This window comes from Colobus angolensis, unplaced genomic scaffold, assembly GCF_000951035.1.
Source record: "Colobus angolensis palliatus isolate OR3802 unplaced genomic scaffold, Cang.pa_1.0 Scaffold99, whole genome shotgun sequence".
Classification (NCBI taxonomy): domain Eukaryota; kingdom Metazoa; phylum Chordata; class Mammalia; order Primates; family Cercopithecidae; genus Colobus; species Colobus angolensis.
Genome location: NW_012123931.1, coordinates 4269715 through 4270058, shown reverse-complemented (window position 1 = coordinate 4270058; position 344 = coordinate 4269715). Strand labels below are relative to the sequence as shown.

General features: G+C 56.1%; 1 protein-coding gene across 1 annotated transcript in view; it reads right to left on the bottom strand.

Moving 5' to 3' along the window:
- Positions 1 to 82: 82 nt before the first annotated feature.
- GOLGA6A (golgin A6 family, member A) overlaps positions 83 to 344 on the bottom strand; it is a 9797-nt gene continuing 9535 nt past the window's right edge. The window contains exon 12 of the mRNA XM_011933013.1: positions 83 to 89. Within this exon, the coding sequence (XP_011788403.1) occupies positions 83 to 89 (7 nt within the window). The remainder of the gene's footprint in view (positions 90 to 344) is intronic.

Below are 344 nucleotides of genomic sequence, written 5' to 3'. Positions count from 1 at the left end.
GGCCTCCTGGCACTCCAGGTCCTCTGGGATGTTTGGCATGAGCCGAGGTGCCTCCTCCTCTTCACTGTCCAGATGTCCTCCTTCATCTCCTGTGGAGAGGTGGCCAGAGGGGTCCTCAGACAACCCATCTAGGGAGGTACTGTGGGCCCGCCTCTCCCCACCCTCACTGTGTAACCCTGACCCAGGCCCTCCCCAGAGGGGAATGAGCTGCTGTTCTTTATTTTTCCTTTTAAGAACCAAGATCTTGCCATATTGCCCAGGCACAGTCCTGCTACCCGTCAGTGTGGGAATTCTGAACTGCTTCCTTTCTGATCTGGGCCAGTTCACTCATCCTTAGGCAACCA